Source organism: Phalacrocorax carbo, chromosome 3 (assembly GCF_963921805.1).
Source record: "Phalacrocorax carbo chromosome 3, bPhaCar2.1, whole genome shotgun sequence".
In the NCBI taxonomy this organism is placed as follows: Eukaryota; Metazoa; Chordata; class Aves; order Suliformes; family Phalacrocoracidae; genus Phalacrocorax; species Phalacrocorax carbo.
This window is the reverse complement of record NC_087515.1, coordinates 25345400-25363618: the sequence shown is the minus strand read 5'-3', so window position 1 is coordinate 25363618 and position 18219 is coordinate 25345400. Positions and strand designations below refer to the sequence as shown.

At 40.0% G+C, this 18219-nt stretch overlaps 1 protein-coding gene across 7 annotated transcripts in view; it reads right to left on the bottom strand.

Moving 5' to 3' along the window:
- RPS6KC1 (ribosomal protein S6 kinase C1) overlaps nt 1–18219 on the bottom strand; it is a 92946-nt gene that overhangs the window by 52846 nt on the left and 21881 nt on the right. For all 7 annotated transcript variants that reach the window (XR_010372029.1, XR_010372030.1, XM_064446206.1 and 4 more), the window contains 2 exons: nt 15274–15333; nt 14116–14478 (listed from right to left, as the gene is read on the bottom strand). Coding sequence is in view for 5 of the 7 variants with exons in the window: in XM_064446206.1 (XP_064302276.1) it covers nt 14116–14478; nt 15274–15333 (423 nt within the window). In the remaining 2 variants the exon portion in view is untranslated. The remainder of the gene's footprint in view (nt 1–14115; nt 14479–15273; nt 15334–18219) is intronic.

The following is an 18219-nucleotide window of genomic DNA, read 5'->3' as shown; positions in this document are numbered from 1 at the left end:
CTGACAGATGCAAGCCAGCACCTCTCATAAACTGATGCTCAAACAGGGCAAGGAACTGCAAGGATATCTCTTTAACAGCTACTCAACATGAAAGACAAGGCAAGGAACAGGAGAGGTAATAAATTAAACATGCAACTAACACAAATTCTAACAAAGAACAGATAACAGAAACAGTAACAAAGACTAGGACTCATAAGACACTGATCATGGGCCATGAAAGGAACCTCTGAGTGTAACCTTGAAGAAGTTTAAGCAGAAATTTGGTAACTGACCAGAAAAAGAAAAGAAAAAAAAATATTTGTGTGTTATCAAGAATGAGTCTCATAAAAATAGAAAACTTATTATGGGATGTCTGAAGAACTTGCTCTGTAAACACTTGCCTGTAAAAACTTACCGTGGGAGGTTTTCAGGAGGGATTGTAGCAATGTGTAAAATTATGTGAGATGTTTAGGGGTAGGATTAAAGGTGAGGAAAGGGAGGGGTCAAGGTACGGCACGGGGGTGGGGTGGCACACAAGCATGAGGAAAGAGGTAGGAATTACACAGGCCGACTGGCAGGCTGCTGGTCTATATGCTTGTCTGACTGAGCCCTGTACCTGACCAACACTGTCTGTCTTACATTCTTATTAAACCCTACTTCTCACTATATTCTGCATGAGTGTGCTCATTATTCTCTATCCATAAGATACACTGACAAAGTTCAAGCTAGATAAGCAGGCAAGTCAGACAAAATGCCCAAGAGCCGGGGGCAGCTACTAGAGAGACCAGAACAGCAGGTCTTTCCCTGACCAGCAAAAGAGGTTGGTCTGTTCACACTGTCCATGGTTATATAGCTGTCTCTAAAGGCAATATCCTTCTGCCTGCGTCCATCTGTCTGTGGTCAACCATGTCCCTCCAGAGTATGTGCATGCACATGCAAGCCCCTCTCAGAAATTTGCACTTGGCTTCACTAGTGGTAGGACCCAAAGAAGCAGAGTAAGCTGCAGGCACATCTCATCAGCAGCTTGGGGTGGGAGGAATCACTCTGATCCTTCAGTCAGACAAATCTCGCTAGCTTTAACACCAACTCCTTAATAAAGGAGGAGGAACAGGTTGCCCGACTGCTCAATTTTCCCCAAAACACTTTCAAGATGGAAGATAATAATGAAAAATTAAGTATGAGGTCTCTTCAGAAAGTTCATGAAGAGTTCCTCTGCTGCAGGCTCTCAGAGCTGTTTTCTCCCTGCCCCATGCAAGAGGGAGTGAATCATTGCTTTTGCTTTTAATGATCCTTAGAGAGTGAAGAAGGCAGAGGCTTTATATTCCCATGGTCTACTACTAGTCATTTTGACCCTGTTAAAATAAAGACTATCCCTCCCTTTCATATCATGACTACGAACTACCCAAACACACAGAACCATCACAGACTCCAAGAATAAGTAGGAGACTTACGATCTGCTCCAAGCTCTGCTGTAAGTGATCTATTGTAAGTCTTATTATCCACCCCACAGCAGGAGGGAAAAGTGATTGTCACCATCTTGGACAGAGACACACAGCACTGCTCTGCAAACGCCTTGGACTACACTTGGTTTGGGAAGAAGCTGGACAGTCAGAAATTCAGTGCACTTGCAGCATACAATATTATGAATATGTAAAAATTTCTCAGCAATTTCTCTTATTTGAAGGACAGAGGGGACTTCATACCCGGTCCAGCACCTCTAATCTCAGCCACCACTTCGTAGGACTCATCTGGGGAAATTACCCTAGATGAGACTGCAAGTCTTATTCCCATCTAGGATTAAAAAAAAAAAAACAAACAACTACTCAATTGTTTGAACTTGGATTTGGCTTTATTAGAAGAGAATACATACTTGGTATTTTATAAATGTGTTGCAATTTCTTGCAACATGACTAACAATCTTGCTTTCACCTCTATATTTAATCTTACAGCACCATAAAACTTTCTTGTGTCTGCCCACTAGTGATCACCCATATTCTCTTAGACAGATGAAGTGGTAGCTGTTCAGGAAAAACAAGTCATCTGCACTGCAACAAACTCTTCAGCCAGCGTTTTCATCAAGCAGACTGGTAGAACACTGCTAGGTTAGTGTCTAAGGCTATCATAAAAGTCAAGCTTACTGCTTAATTGTTAGTTATGTGTATTTAGTTGGGATGTTTATTGCCTTTTTTCAATGCTTCAGTAATTTTACAGTAATTAACGCAAACAAGCTAGGATGTCCCCTTAGAGCTGTCTTTGTTCTCCCTACTTTCACAAGACATTAATTTCAGTTTTCCTTCTACTTTTCCTTCCTGAGTAATTTGTTAGATAACATTTGCAAACTGTTCACTCATTAAAATCTTCAGCCGTATAAGAGGGTGTGGATTCACAAAACACCATTTACTCAACAAGTTCTTGCATCTTATTTTGAATAAGATCATTAACAGTTCAGTCGCTGAACACTGTGACAGGTGGATGTTTGAGAATTGGATTTATGGAAGTAGGATTTTGGCTGTTTATTCTTTATATTAGTTTAACCAAGAAAACTTAAAAAGCTATCTTCCAGTACAAATTCCCATTTAAACAGCCAATAACTCAAAAAAATCTGTAAAGAAACACAGGATATTAATTCTAAAAAAAAAAAACAAACCAGAAAATGTTACTTTAAAAGCCTTAAACACAGGGTGATGCGTAATAATAAAGACCCCATTAAACTAAAATAATCTTTAGCATTTATGCCAAATTTCAGGTCTTAGAACTCTTCACTTAAAACCTAATAAACCACTAAAACACTAGAACAAATCCATAGATTTGACAGATGTTAAAGCTGTGATGCAGACTTTATGCGGGGTTTTTTTTAAAGGCAATACTGTATTTTGTTATGGGATAGTGTTTTCAGTTAGGCAAATTGTGTACTCTTAAAAGAATCCAGTAATTTATTCCTTGTTAAGACCTCTTGATTTAAACACTGTGTGAACATACTGAGCTCCTACTTCCATTCTGTGGTTAGCCCATAACAATCTAAAGAGGTATCTTTCTTTAATTACAATTTATAACTTGAAAGGCATTTTTCTTTAAATGGCAGCAAACAGGAAATATTTAAACTATGTCAAAGCTTTTGATGAATCTTTACAACTGCTCATAAAAGATCATCCTGCTTAAAATAATATTGATTTTTCATTTATTTTCCTAGATACTAGAAGATTTATGTTTCATCTGATCAGGATCAAAGCTTCTCCCCCCCCGATCACTGGGATTAAATCAGCAATGTCATTTTACATGTTTAAAAACTACACTGCTAAAAGAAGATATGAAAGTGTAGCAAGGCTGATCATAGAGACCTTAGAATAAAAACCCCTCAAGATTCCCCGTCTCTCTCCCTCTCTCCCTCCGCATTTGCTACAGAGCAGCTGTGCCTCACACAAATTCACATGAATGAAAATATTAAGGCGAGAAACCACCCACTTAGTTTATTTTCCATATTACTTTCCTGTAATTATTTTGTAAACTGTTCACACAACAATATATAAAAACATCTGCAAAAACAGGTAATTAATGTGTCAAGCCAAACTAATGCATTTTTTATGGTGTCCATGCTTCGTCAACTGTAATTATAACTCTTTTTAAGCAAATGATGATGTGTTTGTTGCAATGTGCAAGTGGTTATTTTAGATGCTCTGTTTACTATTACTGCAAACAGAATATAAAAACTCTACAGCTACTTTGTTGCACATATAAGCCTTCATCTACACAAGCACAAGCAGGCTGCTCCGTCATTTTCCAAAGGCTTTGCCCACTTCAAAGAAATAAAAATATCTTAAAATAAAAATTGGCTTTGGAAAGGCTGACCAGGCCACCCGCTGACCAAAGTAACAGTAGCCAGGACATTAGGACAGCGGCCAATGATTTAAAATTTGTTCTTTGCTTTTTATTTCTAAGGACAGCTTGGCTACAATATATTTACAAAAACAGACATTCCTTACAAGTTTCAAATGATCTTGAGGGTTTGATAAAGGAAAACCACAAATATCAGAATAATTATGCCACTGAGTTCACTTGTGACTCGCCTGCTTCTTTTCCCAATAGTCCACTGATTCGAATGAAAAATACAGAGAAGCAGCATTTCTACAGAACAGACTTACAGTAGTAGGATCTGGGAAAATAACAATATATTTGTTCGCCTCCTACTCAAAAGGAGTCTTTTACTCACACCTCATAGCGCCTCAGAAGAGTACATACCTTTGAACAATTAGCTAACTCAATGTTGAATTGTTAAGTGTTCATCTCAGTTAACTGTTTACTCAAGCATCAAACCTTCTGTAATTCTATTGCATCAGAAAGTTACTTATGTTCAGGTATTAAAAGCAAAAAGCTACTGAAAGGGGGCCATACCCAATAAATTCAAACAAAAAATAATCCGGGCAGTAAGGATTTTGAAAAAATCTGTCCTTTTCCCCTGAAATAATCTGGGGTACTAACAGAACATGTCTCAGATGCATAGAAGTTCTCTCAAACTTGCTCTGGTCCTTAACTATTCTCCTCCACAGATCTAGGATGAAGTCATGTGGAAGATGTGTATCTTAGGGGATGGTAACAAAGATAGCGCTAGTCACCATTTGCCACTAACATATAGGATATCCCACATTCAATAAATCACAGTATATAGCACCCACCAAGGAATTCTGGATATTCTTTCCTTCGTGTCTGACCCCCTCCAAATCACCCCCCACTGGGCATTACAGATTTTCCTCAAGAGCAGCCAATCTGTCAGGACAACATTAATGTACTCTCTGCCTAACTAGCTGCTTGACCAGGATGTGGATATTTCCACAGAAAATGTAAGGCTAAAAGTTAGCATTACCTATCCCAATCCTCTGTAACCTCCATATTCCAAATCCTCCTGCTTTTCTTTCAGAGTTACTAAAAATATATGTGGGCTGCCTTTTTTTAAGATTATATCAGAAGAGATTTTCTCCAGGAAGGAATGTCCTCTTGCAGAACAGGCTACAAGGAACTTGTGGGAGACTGCCTGTTGTGCTAACCGCAAACTCCATGTTCTTAACAATTTAAACAGTAAAACTTTCCCTAAATACTGAAATCTTCAATGAAACATTTATAATTGCCAAATCTAACAGCTATAATACCTTTTTTTATTTTTAAGTTTCTTTATCTTCTTCACAGTCTTCCTGCACATATCACCCAGCTGGATTGCTGAATTTTTCAAAGAATTGCTCTCTATAAAAATGCAAGGGAGTAAGCCTTAAAAGATTTATTTCTTCTCACAATGAAAAGAGGTTTAGCAGCACCTTCCTTATTAGTGGGTAGCCCAGCTGTTATTTTTGCCTAATTGGTTCAAGAGGACCTCTGTTCTTCTTAGGGCAAACACTTCTTACATCATGTGAAGCAGACTCCTTTGTCCATATTAGCCAAACAAAAGCTCAGGCACACTGTAAGTGACAATGCGACTCATCATCCAGCATAGGTTTGTGACCACTTTGGACACAGTTTTATAACCCCAAAATTTATTTCAGGAATGGGAAGAGCTGCTGATTTTGGAACAAGTCTCTACCAACTTTCACAGGAGAGTGGGTAACCTTTAATTTTCAAACAATTACTTAAGTGAAATGTGGCAGGTGCTGGGGTAAATGGACACTTCAGCATCAAGGAAAGATGCTATAGACTTTAGCAGCAGGTGGTAGTTTAGAATAGTGAAGTAAGCCTACTAGCTCATCATCTGTAGCATGCTATATATTATATTAATGATGAGTTCCTCTGAGGTGGCAGCCAAATTCTGCAGCAGAAAGAAAACTGTAAATATTAAAAAATAAGACCAAGGCTAAGCCCATTATGGGAAAACAGTTTGAAATTATCTTTTTTCCATTTTTTTTTAACATTTTGAGAGAGTCAAAATTTATTAAGATGCACCATATTTATCAGAACTATTCTTCCTTGGTTTTTGAAGACTTGGGCCACTACTGTACTCTAGCAACCAAGAAGAAAAAGTCACTTAAAGGTTAAACCTCTCATGCTGAAGCACAAATGCACAACAGTGAGTGAACACCTAAGAATTACTCTTCCAACTTTCCAGTGTGCTTATAATTATGTCTGTATTTTGTACATCATCTTCATTGCAGGTTGCTCAAGACAGTTACAGATCTACACTTCCTGTGAAGTTACCAATTCTGCATCCTGTAGAAAACAGACCAGTGGTGTAAATGTCTAGGTAAACACCTCTCTGGAAAAAAAACAATATTGGTATATGGGCCAAAGTTAAGATTACATAGAAGAATGGTGTGGGTGAAATGTGTTTGAGTGACCAGTAAAGCAGGAGTCGGTAACACTCAAGATAATAAGAAACATAACTTTCCAGAAGCACTAATCAACAAACGTCTGTTTATAGATAAACTCTCATGTTAAATCCACAATGTGGTGGTAGCTTTTCATGTGCATGTGTGACTGCTTGGAAAGAACTAAAATGAATGGTCACACAGCACACACCATTTCAGGGAGGAAAAGCTTAACTTCCCATCCATCTGATAAAACTTGTACTCTTCAACTGCAAGGTGTTTCACCAAAGTAAGACTTCACAATGTGGGAAACTTTCCTGTAAAACTGCGGGGGCGGGGGGAACAACACACAAACTGAGCATTGCAAGACAGAAGAACAAGCAGTGGCATCCTAGCACAGATGAAGAAACAAAATGGTGACAGCAGCAGCAGGTCCTCCAACACAAGCACCACAGGAGCAGGAGGAGAGCACTGACAGTCAGAGAAGGAAAGAAGTTACACAGGCCACCACTACAGGACAGAGGAAAATATTTTCTCTAAGTTCTCTGCACTCTTCCTTCTTAACTAAAAGGACATGTCCAAATTAGAATTAGCAACCACAAACATTGCCTGTTTCAGAGCAGAGGGAACACAGGCACACATACACCTACCCCTTCAAGTAAGAACGAGTTACTGCAGTTTAAAGCATGAAATATTGCACAAAGAAGAAAAATACAGATAAAACCAATTCTGAGATTCAATCCTGACAGTCTAATAGTACTTATATGTATGTATGAAATAAAAACATATGCACTTTTATATAGTACTATGGGAAATGGTATCTTTCCATGAGCAATCACTAAAATATCTAAAACAGAACCGCCAGCAGCAGGCCCTGTAGACATCAAACCTATACTAGTCCTTCTACTCAACTCCGAAGCTAGTGAGACTATTTTAAGATACTGGAAGGGAAAAGAGTAAAAGAGGAAAGGAAAAGAGAAAAGGAAGATGTGAGAAGAGACAAGGTGTATATGCAAGAACTGTTGGAGGTGGGGGTAAGATGAGAGCACTGATTATCATCCAGCATCATGCCCTTAAACATACCTATGCAATTTTTCTATTCCAGCTAGTTATTTGTCTCAACTCACCTACACTGCCTGAGGCATTTAATTCTGCAGCCAAAGACTTCAATTTTCTCACCTAAGGACAGAAGCAACACCATAACCTAGATCAGTCTGTTCTGTCTTCACTGTATGCTGGAAAAAGTGTGGCAACCCTACTACTTCTTCTGATGGGAGGTAGAAGCCCCACATAGCAGCAGTCAAGAAAAGATTCATGCACTTAGCTGCAGCTAAGTGCTGGCTAACAACAGCTGAGATAAAAGTCTGTGCAGGCAAGAAGAGATGTCTGTCAAAGAGGCTGGGCACAAGCAGCAACCTGGCAAGGAACTGCTACGAGGACAGACTCAGAAATCTTGGAAAGGTCAGAACAACACCAAGCCAATGCAGCCAGCTGTGTCCCCGAGAAGAGGGAAGAAATAACAGATTATTTTTAAGGCCCACCTCATCACATATTTGTTCTTTAACAGCCACATGCTAGAGCAACCACAGAGTCATCTCTGCATCATGCCCTACATGTTGGCTTACGGGTATTGCTACAATTCACCTTTACATGTACTGTAAGACTCTAAGCTGTGCAGCAGGTGCTAAACCCCAGACCTTTATCAGACTCTTGGTGCAGAGTATCCTTGCAGTTTAAGTGTAACTTTGCCTTGAATATTCCTTTACATAGCTGAATCTGGCTGTATTTATACACCAACAACTTCACCATGCTTTTCTGGCAGATGCTATCTTTTACTGCTCTGACATGATGAAGTGTCTGAACCCAGTACTTTTGCATATGGAATGATATCCAGGGTGATCCATCCAGCATCTACTGCACAGTGATGGATCCCATAGCACTAATCTGCTCTGAAGCTCTGTATGATCTGCAATGGGCTCAGAAGCCAGCATGTTTCCATTATGAACAGCTCATAGCCCATATTAGCATGGGTTTCAGCATCACTGGCAGCACAGTGGGGATTAGATTATTTTTAATTTTTTTTTAGCAAACCACAGTATTTCCAACATCTTTCCTTAATCTATAGCTGCTTGTCAATAGACAAGTCCTCTCACAAACATCTAACCTTCTGAAACAGCAGGTGTGATTTCAAGGTTGTATGAAGCACTAGGACAGAGACCGCACTTCATATCGTTGCTTAAAAAGCCTAACCAAATGTTCCTACGGCATCCTCACAGTCCAGTATCAGGGAACAGGCAGTCCTCGGCTCCTTTGGAAGGAACCAGGGCAGGAAGTTTTCATACTGACTGGTTACAGCCTCAGTGGAAACATAAAACTACAACAGCAAATAGGGTGAGCGATGATATGCCATAGGAGCACAGAGGTCTGAGATCAGGTGATGAAGAATTACAGTTCTGTCAGTCACCCTGTCGTTAACCTTTCCCTGTGGGGCCCACCACAACATTAAGGTTTCCCTGCAGACATCAGCTCACACCTCAATGCATCTTCTCAGAAAACAGGTCTGTTGTTTCTTCAAAGACATTGCTCCAGTCAGACACAGCTGCTGGGTAGCTCAGAAACTGCCTAAGAGATTGTTACTATCAGCGAGAAACACTACTCAGAGGACTTAACAAGTGAAAGGAATTTAAAATAGCTACTGTTGTAACAGAAGTTGTCTTCTTGAGCGCCATTCAACAAACAAGCAAAGGTTCTTTTCACTCTGGAAGCCAGAAACATGCTCATCGAACAGCCATGGCTCCTCTTCCCCCTTTCATGAAGCACAGTCTTCTTGGCATTCTGTCAAGCATGCTCCTGTTTGCATCCCTGGCTCCATCACAAGTTCAAATCATAGCCCATCATAATCCCAGTAATTAGACACAAGTTGGTTTGTTTTCAGTATATCCAAAAATATCATCTAGTTGTCCAAAGTATTCCCAGCATTTCATTGTATATGCATTTCTGGGTTAAAAGTCAAAGTCATTTTAGCAAGGTTCCAGTAATTTGTGTAATTTTTGTTCCAGCTCTGTTTACTGGATAAACATTAAAATAGCACAGAGCAGTGCAAAACTGACATTCGCAGCCTGCTTTCAAAGACACTGGAGGCTTATCTAGAAGTTGTAGATACCTAATGCAAAATACAGATACCTAGAAAACAGCTTGTGGCTGCTAAGCTGGCTTAAGAGGCACCACATACTTCATGCAACAAGGTCCATGCTGCCTAGCTGAACCAGCCCCCTAACACAAATAAATATTCATTGTGCCCAGCCACAGCTGCTACACATGTGAAAACAAACACCCCAAACCTCTGACAGAGTAAATGGATCATCTCCTTTCAAATGTTAAGGTGTAACATAGAGCCTTGTATGTAACAGACCAGCAATTAACACTTCTATAAGCCACAAGAAATGGACCCTCTACTTTTCTACAAAAATTAGACTGGCCATATTGTGAAGCATTGTTGCTTCATCATGTGCCTGAATTTACCAAAACCCAGCAATAAGCAGTAGTGTTAACTCTGTTTATCACACAGCTCAGACTGCCCAGATCCATAATGGATCTAACGTGAGAACAGCTGGAGTTGGAAAAAGAGCAGCAGTTTATAGACACAGGACTCCCTCCTTTATTACAAAAAACTCTTTCCATAACTTCAGCCTCCTGATCTATTTTTTCCCTAACATGAACCATGTCCTACACACCAAAGTCAGGGAAAGCACTACTTCACATAAAATACAGTTAACTTCCAGCCTAGAAGTCGGGGGCTTGCTATTGATTAGTGCATTTTTTCCATCACTAGGCCTGAAGCAATGCACTGACCTCAAAGTGCTCTGACATGCTAACAAAACAAAGGAAAAGCTAGAACTGTGAGCCAAAGTTTCTACCAATTAATATACTTCCAGTATCCTTAAAAAGGCAGAAGATTTTAATTTCAGAAGGTTTCAGCTTCTGGAGAATTGTTTAACCATCCTACACAATCCTTACAGACCTGCTTTCCAAAAGCTCCAAAATCCTGTATGCAACAATACCCAGAAAAAGCAAAAGGGGCAACAGAACCAATACATATTCAGAGGAAAAAGGAAATTATGGCAGCCATTCCCTCTCACCGCATGCAAGGGAGCCCTGGTATAAAAGAAGCAGAGAGGTACAAGAGGGACAGGTAGTTCAATGGATAGTCCAAGGGCTCTGCTGCCAGTTCAAGAATGCATTCTTCTTCTTCCTGCTGGCAAACGTGTTTAATATTAAAGGCATGTACAGAGCGGAACTAGGCCCTAGCCTCTTGGAGCACAGAGTGGTGTTCATACCCCAAGTGACATGCAGATCAGGCCTTTTGGAAGAACTGTGAATAGGCCACTGAAAGATATAGTACTAAAACTCTGCAAAAAACTAGTAGAGGAGAATACGCATGCACCTTGCAGAGTATAATTAACACCACTATACTTGTGAGAGCATGCACACAGCTGAAAACGAAGTCAAGATGTGCATTTCTTTGGTGTAAGACTATGTAACACCTACCTTGTCTAGCATTAGTGCCAGCAGCTCATAGAGCTGCAAAGTTGTCAGGGAAGTAACAGACTCAAGTGTGCTCTGACTGCCTTTATGGAAGCCAGCTACTTCAAGCTACACAACACAAGTCCATAAACTTGCAGTAATAAACTTACTTGTACACAATTTTGACAAGGCAGCTGTAAGAAGATCTCGTACCAAGCCTAACAGAGTGACTGGAAACGAGACACTCTTATCTTTCAGATACATCTCACGAACTTATAGAGGCAATGCATTTTTGAGGTAATTCTGAGGGAAGTTTTAAACTCAGGATGGATGATGTCTCCTGCCCCCCCCCCCCCCCCCCCCCCCCCGCGTACACTGGTTACATTTCCTGAGTGCAATACTTAGGTGTCAATTTCTATTTCCTTGGTGCCACCACGTGGCAAAAATATGTATTACCATTTAACATGCAAAATCCACTGCCAGTCCATTCTAAAGAGAGGCCACGTATTCTGCAATGGCTGTACACTGAAAGGCAATGTCACTTTGTATATGTGTGTAAGCATATATGAACTGTGTTTCGCTTTCAGGTATTACAAAGGCTAATTTACAAAAAAATAGTCTAAAATAATCAATGGCAGAAGGTCATAGGCGTTTTGTAACAATTGCACCATCCTTGTCTTTGAAAGGAGCACGTCATTATCCACGTGAAATACCTAACCAGAGGTGTTTAACTGAATCGCTTAATTTATTGCAACATACAGTGAATATTCACATATCAACACTAAACATATCATCCCCAAAGTAACTAGATTAAAAGCAATGATACAGATAGTTATTTGTCATTATTTGTTGGGTTTAGAGCTTTTTTGTCAGTTTTTTGGGTTTTTTTTGTTTGTTGGGTTGGGGGGGGATTGGGGGGCAGGGTGTTGGGGTTTTTTTTTTCTTTTTTTTTTTTAATGTCCTCATAGTCCCTGAAGAAGCATATATTTTTAGGACAGCATTTGCATTAGGCCTATCATTATAGAGGACATCAGTGTCTCCTTGCCAGCTTGCAGAAGCTCGAAAGAGAAAGGACACCAGATGAGCTGGATCTAGCCAAATCTAGTGCAAGTGCCCAGCAGAGGACAAACATCCATTTCCTTTCCACCTCCACAGACATGCAGGGTAACACAGAGAAAGCAGAAGAGAGCTGACTGCAAGAACTAGCCTGTGTACATTTATGTTCCCAAGGAATAAGATGCCAGTTAAAAAGCAACTTACTCCTGTTATTCCCTTCCCTGTGCTGTACAGATGCAATGTCAGGGACTGCACAGAAAAAACTGCAGGTGGTGGCTACATATCTCTTCATCCATCAGGAACACCTCTGCCCTCACACACACACAGAGGCACCACTGTAAGTTTATTACTAACTCCCACTGTACTATCTGAGTGGCATCAGGAAAACAGGGCAGAATATCACACTTTTCTAAGACTCCTTGATTTTTTTTTCTAGCCTGAAAAGCATGAATACCAGTGGTCGAGAGAAGAGGATTAGCAGTCATCTGAGGTAGCTGGATGAGTAGCTAGTCAACAGCAAAGAAGCAAATGTCCTTAGAGGAAACATTAACAAATGTAAGTAAAAAGCTCAATCCACTCTAGTTTAACAAGTTATTACACATCAGTTGAGCAAGTCACCTACAAATGCAAGAATGCCCTTTCAAAACTTCAAGGTAAACATATTACCATGGATTCAAAGCCAACATGTTTAATCACTGCCGCAAGTCAAGTACACATGCATAGTTACCACAGCTCAACTGATGTGTAATAGCCTGACTTGTGTTCATGCCCTAACAGATGGCAACTGTTTAATAAAGTAAGTTTTTTGAAGCTGAAACTTGAACTGTCAGGTTGAAACTGCTTCATGGTAGCCTTGTATCACGGCGAGAAAACAAAATTGATTATGATGAGACAGAATATTCTTCAGAAGACCATAACTGAACAGCACACAAGTCTGAAGAAGTGTATTAGTAAAAAAAGAATAGCCAGGTTCTCCAACAGAAGGATTACCAGCACACTCGATATGAAGAATGAAAAGCATTTTGATAACATAGGCAAGGAGAGATAGGGTGCTATTGAAAAGCCATAACAAGCAGCAAAGCAGTAACCCTGCTGACATCACTGGGACTTGAAAAGAGGTGGATTTACTTTTGCCAAGAAGAAAAGACACTTTAAGCAAAGTCTATGCACATATCTTCGCCCATACCTCTAGTTTTCATCAGTAACCTCTTATTTTTAGCCAGGAAGCTCAGCAAGTAACTTTCATTCCTAGAACTGTTCAGAGGGTCTGGACCACTGCTATACATCCTACTGAGATGCAGCAAAGGCTTCTGCTTGTATATGCTGTGGTACATTAGCATTTAAGTTCAGCTCTGGAGCAGCACAATGCACCTGTGCTGTACACTGTCAAACAAAGCCACAATTCTAATCTTACTCATTTGACCTGTGTGGGCAGAAGCACAATACACAAACCCTGAATGCACTCCACTAAAGAACAAATCTTTTCCTGTGCTTTATAGTTTTAAGCCTTTGTTGGACAAAATGCAAATATATGAGGTTATCACTCTAGATTCTCAAGAACCAGAGATGGAAGGGCAAAAAAATGTTCCCTGATTGACAAGGTGCAAGACAACTCCACAGAAATTTGCATACAGTTGCATTTGGTCAGTTAACAGCAGCTTTTGCAGATATATATTAATACACAAAAGTCTTCTGGGAAAAAAAAAAATCCTGTTGTTCTCCAGCAGTGCAGACACGTTAAGTTTGTATGCATCCTTTAACTAGAAAACAAGAACAGTTTTATGGAAGAAGCAAAAGGCTGTGAGCCAAGAATAGTTCTAATCCTGTTGTGACTGGGAAGTTAACCTGAGTCTGCCTCTCCCCATGCGTAAAATGGGGATAATTAATCCTCACTTAACCATGTAAATTAAATAATGTTTCAACAGTGCTGCAAGTGCCACATATTAATTAATGCCTAGGTAATAAAAAGGAAAGAGACAAAAGTGGAGCACTTTGCTGCTTACCTGCAAGTCAGAGGTTGTACCGCAATTTTAAAAGAGGAGATATTTGGCACTTGGAAGATGAGACCCTAAATTATCATTCAATCTTAGAGAGAAAGATTACTTTGTCTCTCCCTTATGCACAGCAGCCCTCAAGCATATGAAAGCTAGGCACACATCGTTCTGCATTTCATATCACCTGTTTGCAACACAGTAAGCTGATGTAAACTAAGGAAACACCATAAACAAATACCCGTAACAAAAGGGAAGGCAAATAGTGGGAAGATCCATACCTTGAACACCTTCCAGAAGCAGATCAACCCCCTTTCTATAAAAGTTGAAAGCAGTTTCATAATCATCTTCCTCCTCCTTCTTCAAGGCCAGTTTTATTAACTCGCCTGCCTTCTCCAAGTAATCTTGTTTGCCAGGCTTGGGCTTTAAGCTTCCAGTAAACAGACTATGGCTTTCCCTCTCTCCTTCAGGTTTGATCCACTCCTGCTCAGGTGCCAGTGTGCTTTGTACCAAGGGTTCAGAAGTAAGGCAAAGGCCAACAGCTCTACTGGGAGAACTTTGGTTGGATGCCATTCCATCATCTAACTCAGCAAGAGAGTCTACATCAACTGTCAGAGAGATCAAGTCGCTGTCACTGGAGAAGCCTGAAAGCACAGTCAGAAAGACATCCATTACTCCAGATTTCTCATGTATCTTAGGAACCTCCAGAATTCTTTATCCCATCCAAAAATGTTAGCTTTCTTCTCACTTACACAGCTTTCTGAGACTTTGTGCACAGAAATTCCCTGCATGTAAAGCTGTCTTAAATATTATTACCTACTGAAACATGATTTTTAAAGTTAGCTACAAATTCCACAGAGCAACTGGTCTTCTGTGATTCATTTAATACTGGGAATGAAGAGACCAACATCTAACACCCTACATAAACTTTCAAAGCCTGCACACCAGTGGGCCCCAGAAAAATTACTCTGTGTGCGCTATTAGAAAAGTCAATCAGCAGGAGTCATTACTGTTGCAAGAAATCCCAACATATTGTTATAAATCAGTAAGATGAAGCATCCCAAAAACAGTAAATTAGGAGTTCGAATTTAGAGTTACTGTCAGCTTATGCATCATGCAGCACTAACTCACATCTACATGTACACTCCTCTTTCATTGCTAACACATGGTAAAATGAATTAGCTTACAACCCTTTCACTGAAGTTTGAACTAACATTTTATTTTACATTTGCCATAAGCTAAAAACATATATACTTACTACAAGCTGACCTTCAGTAACTTAGCAGGTTTATTTGGAAATAAATGGCAACAGAGGTATTTTACACATACACCATTTCATTCTGTAAGGATTATCATCCATGAAAAGTGTTCACCTGTAATTATGACTTTCTAATAATTTAACTTCCACAAATGTTATGGAAACAACTTTTAGATCTCACCTCCACATTCCGATTGGCTCGTAAGTGTCACATCATCAAGCCCACTTAAATCCTTTCGAACTGTAAAGGACAAGAATGACAAAAAATGTTCCTGACATCCTTTTATACAACAGATTAGATGTTCACTTGCCATCAAAATGAAAGGGCACAAACCTACTACAGGTAAAAGTACATAATATGAAACTGCTCTTTGACCAGCTATCAGAGATATCCATTTGGTCACACACCATTAAAATTGTGACAGCAGTATTAGATTTGCCATTTCTCATTGATTCTGAGGTTAAAACACAAAATACAGGTGCTTGCTTAGAGGCTGCTAATTCAAACCTCAGAACTCCAACTCACCTAATTTCAATAGCAGCAGCACTTTAATCCCTATCTCTCACTGATCTGATGATTTACAGCTAAGGAGACTTAAAATAGGAGAGCCTTCAAAGCTGGGACCTACACACCAATAAAAAAAAAAAAGCCGGCTTTCATTCTCAAAAATGTCATTCCAGACTAGTACCCTGCATGAGACATATGGAGCGAGCTACAAATTTGGCAGTGCCACCTGGATATCAAGTAACAGTTTGTTTTATCACCTTGGCACATGTACCCACTGAGGCAATAAAACAGGCAACAAGGTCAAGACATTTAGCTGTTGAACACGCAGAGAAAGTAAATTCTGAGCTAAAACCTGGTGTTTGTTTTCTTTTGTATTATCAGAATCAGGAGTTTATCCACATTACCAGGTAGCGTCCTGACTTACCTGCAAAAAGTACGTGGCAGCAGCAAGGAATTGACTCAAAGGCAACTAACTCAAACTGTCTTTTTGATTTTGCAACTCTACAGTTAGAGCAAGTTTACAACTTATGGAAGAGGAGTAAGACGGCACTGTAGAAATATTGCTTTTCTAAAAGCTAGCAGTTCCTTTAATGTGTGCTAGAGGAAAGAGGAAGAAAAACAGATTACCAGCCACTGTCTTTGTCTGAAATGCAAGGGACAGTGATACTTAGTGACACAAGACTACATGGGAGGAAGGGACGGAGTGCAAAGACAAAGTTCCTGACCTTTTCAGGGGAGGGACATAAAGCAAAGTGCCCATCCAGAGAAGAGAACTGCCTGTGTAGCCCCAAGTCTTGCAGGAAAGAAGGTAACCTCACAACAGAACAGTTGGAGGAAGAGAAGAAGATTCATTAATTAGTGTATTAATAATGGGCAATTCACCTGCCCAATTTAGGGACAGCAATGTCAAATTTGGGTGCAGAGGACTGAATTTATAAAACAACATTTAGAGGAGTTATTTTGTTCAGTGAAGAGAAATTGCTAGATAGCAAATGTATAGGTGGAAGCAGAGCTGACTGATGGACAAAGGGTGCAGATAATGAATGGAAAAGCTGGGGGGTTGTGGGAAGGGTGTGCTGGCCACCCACACTAGATGAATTAGAGTACAACCACACAGCAGATTTCAGACAGATCTAAGTTCCCCTCCCTGCAGTCCAAACAAAACCACATTTGCTCTTCTCTTACAGCTAACTTGACCAGAAGCTGTCTGAACACAGCTAGCATAGCACAGAGCCTGAGCTAATAAACTTTGCTTAAGGGCAGGTTTAGAGCCCAGGCCTGGCACCGCACAACCACAGTCATGGGGCTTCCAGTCAGCCCAAGGGGTAGGAAGAGCCTGAACTGCATAGGCTTATTTCTAGGAAGATAATGTGAACATGGTAAAACAGAAGGAAGGGAGGGGAAAAGAATGAAAAAAGATTAGCTTCCCGGTGAACTTCTTTAGAGAACTTGGCGATTGGTATAGGAAGACTTTTGGAGAGGAAGTTGGACATATGAATGTTATTCCATGTACCCAGAGGAGAAGAGATAGTGACTGTCAGGAATATAAGATGAGTATAAGGATGCTGAAACTGAATATAAAATTCCTGCACTTGTCTCTGCCTTGTGCAATTTCACCAGGTATGTGAGGAGTAAACACAGTTTCCAAAAATTGGTTGAAAGCCTGGGTAATCTGGCCTTTTGAAAAGCAGGTTCCTGTAAAAACATGAACTGCCAAACTGCTTTTACAGGCAAGATACTTATTGCTTATTTTGGTACAAAAACACTACTACCACCATCAGTTTGCATCTTCTACCATTAACGTGCACACCTTCTGCTGAGTGAACTTTGTCTGAAAAGAACAGATAAAATTGAGAAAACACAACCCACCCTTATAAGCAAACACCAGCACCTGTTAAGGAATGGGTTTGATACTTCTCAGAACAGCAGCTTGAAGGAGCAAAAACTAACACAGTGAACTAGTCACAGTTAACTATGATAATCGGACTGGGAAAAAAACAGATATAGGCAGGACGCCCTGAAGAGAAGCAGGGAGAGGACTCAGAGCCGAGTATTGCCACTGCCATCTAGAGGCCTTAAAGACAGATGTTTCCTTCTGTCCCTAGACTCCCCCACACACAAAATTTGGTTTTGAATATAAGAAAACATGAGATGGAAGACACACAGGTTTTCAGAAAAAGCTAAATCCACAAAAGTCACATTCAGCATCTGGAAATCCTGTGCTCGTAGTTTTTGAAAGTATCCCCTAAAAGCACTCCAGCCAATTCAGAGGAAGGGTATCAAACACTTCCTACTTTACAGCATTTTTTTTCTTTTCAATATTTTCTCTCAAATAAAGGAAGTGTTCTTCAAAAATGAGGCCTTTGAATAAAGAACAGAAATGTTCACATTAAGCATTTTCAGAAGCACTTTTTCTCTTAAAAGGCACAGTGTAAACTGGGTGCATTGACAAAATCTGGAATGTTAAATTTCACAGAAATAGTGCCCCTTTAAAAACAGTTACCAGTATTTATAACAACTTCTCTGTAATTAAACAGCTCTATACCTGCCCTTCACAGAAAAGTAGTGTGGGTGCATTAGTTCATTAACACCACAGAAGGTACTACAAAAGAAATTACA